At 35.0% G+C, this 2,479-nt stretch overlaps 1 protein-coding gene across 4 annotated transcripts in view; it reads left to right on the top strand.

Annotated features, from left to right (window-relative positions):
- The window catches only part of Cacul1 (CDK2 associated cullin domain 1), a 60,865-nt gene that overhangs the window by 19,634 nt on the left and 38,752 nt on the right, over positions 1-2,479 (top strand). For all 4 annotated transcript variants that reach the window (XM_031390869.1, XM_031390866.1, XM_031390868.1 and 1 more), the window contains exon 3: positions 515-617. In XM_031390869.1, the coding sequence (XP_031246729.1) occupies positions 515-617 (103 nt within the window). The remainder of the gene's footprint in view (positions 1-514; positions 618-2,479) is intronic.

Genomic DNA, 2,479 nt, shown 5'->3' with positions numbered 1-2,479 from the left:
TTTTTAGGGAGATCCTTGTTAGCTCTGTTGATGCTTAGTGATGCAATTCTAGTTCTCTTTGGTATTTTATTACCTAGCCTCTGGTAAATGGAAGCATCAGATTAGGAACTAGGGTAGGAACACAACTGGTATACAAGGAGGATGTATTGCAAACATCTTTGTGAGTTAGAAACTTTATGCTGGTTATTACTCTATTTCTTATTTTGACATGTATTTTTTTTAAAAAGAGTGAGAGTAGGTAGTTTATAAGGAGTTACCATATTTAGACCATAAATCATCACTCAAGTTTTGATTCCTTATGCCTATTTAATTATACTACCCAGGTCATTTGAAGTTAGTTGACAACGTCCTTTCCATCAGAATTCTGACTAGGGAGAGTAGGTTTTTCTTAGTTTCTGGTTGATTAGTAGCTGTTTTAGGTTGGTGATTTGTATTTTGTACATGTGCTTTAACATGGGATTGCATGGAATACTTCCTCATTGACTTGGTTTCTGTGCCTTGTTTCTTCTTGCAGTTGTGTGTATAAGTGTGTCTGCCAGCAGCACTCAGAACAGATGTACAGTGATCTGATTAAAAAAATAACCAGCCACTTAGAGCGAGTCTCCAAGGAGCTGCAGGTAAGAAGTTGAGTGCATCGGTGTTTGCTGCTTTGAGTGTTTCTGATAGGGTAAAGCTAGGCTGTTGGGTGAACAGTTGGGATCTTAACACACAAGTTTATACTTTCATTTTTTTTTAAAGATTTATTTATTTATTATATGTAAGTACACTGTAGCTGTCTTCAGACACTTCAGAAGAGGGAGTCAGATCTCATTACGGATGGTTGTGAGCCACCATGTGGTTCTCTGATTTGAACTCAGGACCTTCAGAAGAGTAGTCAGTGCTCTTAACCTCTGAGCCATCTCTTCAGCCCAAGTTTATACTTTCTAGTTAGATAGTGACTAAATGATCTAATCTTCAGAGTAGATGGAAATTTTGAGATAAATTATGTGACTTTTTCTTTGGGATCTATTTTATCCATAACTGATTTTACCTAATACCATGTCTCCATTTCTTTTATTGAAAACCTTGTTTTTCTCTGTTAACTTCACTATCTGGTAAAATTTTAATGCATACATACATATACACATATATACATGTGTATATATTATATACATTATATACATATATATACACACATACACACACACATATACACACACATATACATACATACATACCTTGTTTTTTGAATTTGAGTTCTCTTTCAAGAGTGTTTTCTCTTACTAGTTTCTAACACTTTCAGTATGAACAACTGAAGCCAGCTATTGGCAAACTCTTGCAGATGATCTTAATATCTGGGTAACAGCAGAAAACTCTCACTGGAGTGCCTGGTCTCCTGGTTTTTCCCTCAAACACACACTAGCTTTGCACCAGAGCTTGATCCTACTTGGATTCTGAGTGGAAGTAACGGCCTAGAAAACTGATACACATTAGGTAACCAGGGTTCACATTAAGGTGAGCAGTAGTTCCTACAGTAGACTGTGTTTGAGGCTGTTTTTCACTCACCTTGTATTCTTTTTTATGTTTATCTTGTGTATTGGGGCAGTGTGTACATGTGCCACATGCTGTTCTGTAGTTGTTTTTCCTCCCACTGTGTGGGTCCCAGGGTACACTCAAGTCATTAGGCTTGGTGTCAGGTATCTCATCTTTACATGCTGAGCTACCTCATTTGCCCAAGGGTTTTGTTTCCTTTTTTCTCAATTTAGCCAGAGCTACATTTTCTAAAATATGCAACTTTGCCTATTAAATTGTTTTCACCTTTTTTTAACTGAACACAAGTTACGCATTAACATATATTACACATATATGTGTTATATATGTGTATTATATATACATGTATATATACACATATACATATATAATACACATATACATACATACATACATTATATGCATACATATGTTTTTTTATATATACATATATATGTTATTGTTGTTTTACCTATTGTAGCCTAGGTATTGTGTGCCAGTTGTAGATGAAACCCAAAAGCTGTTTATTATGTTTTAAATAGTTTGCTTTTTAATTCTCAACTCTCTGAATCCCTGAAAGTCAGCTTTCTGCTCTGTCTGTCCTTTGTATTTGCCATTCCTCTGGTTTCTATCACTGTCCTTTCGTTGAGTACTTTGGTGATTGTTCTCCCTTACTTTACGTATCTAAGTTTATTTAGCCATCTTTTGATTGGTCTTTAGGTATCTTTTAAACTAATAGCACTTTGATGAACAATCAATCTGGTAAGTAATATCATCTTGCCATTCACAAAGTAACCTGATTAGACTCCCAGGTTTTAGTCATGTCTGTGTCAGAGTCCATGTTTCCTCACCCAGGTAATATAGCATTTTACAAAACTAAGTTTTAACTTCTTTTAGGAAGGACTTATTAAAGATTAAAACAAGACAAAGGTGCTCCTTTTTTTGTTTGTTTGTTTGTTTTTTTTTTTTT

Source organism: Mastomys coucha, unplaced genomic scaffold, assembly GCF_008632895.1.
Source record: "Mastomys coucha isolate ucsf_1 unplaced genomic scaffold, UCSF_Mcou_1 pScaffold21, whole genome shotgun sequence".
Taxonomy (NCBI): domain Eukaryota; kingdom Metazoa; phylum Chordata; class Mammalia; order Rodentia; family Muridae; genus Mastomys; species Mastomys coucha.
The sequence above is the reverse complement of the archived record's forward strand: the minus strand, read 5'-3'. Positions and strand labels throughout refer to the sequence as shown.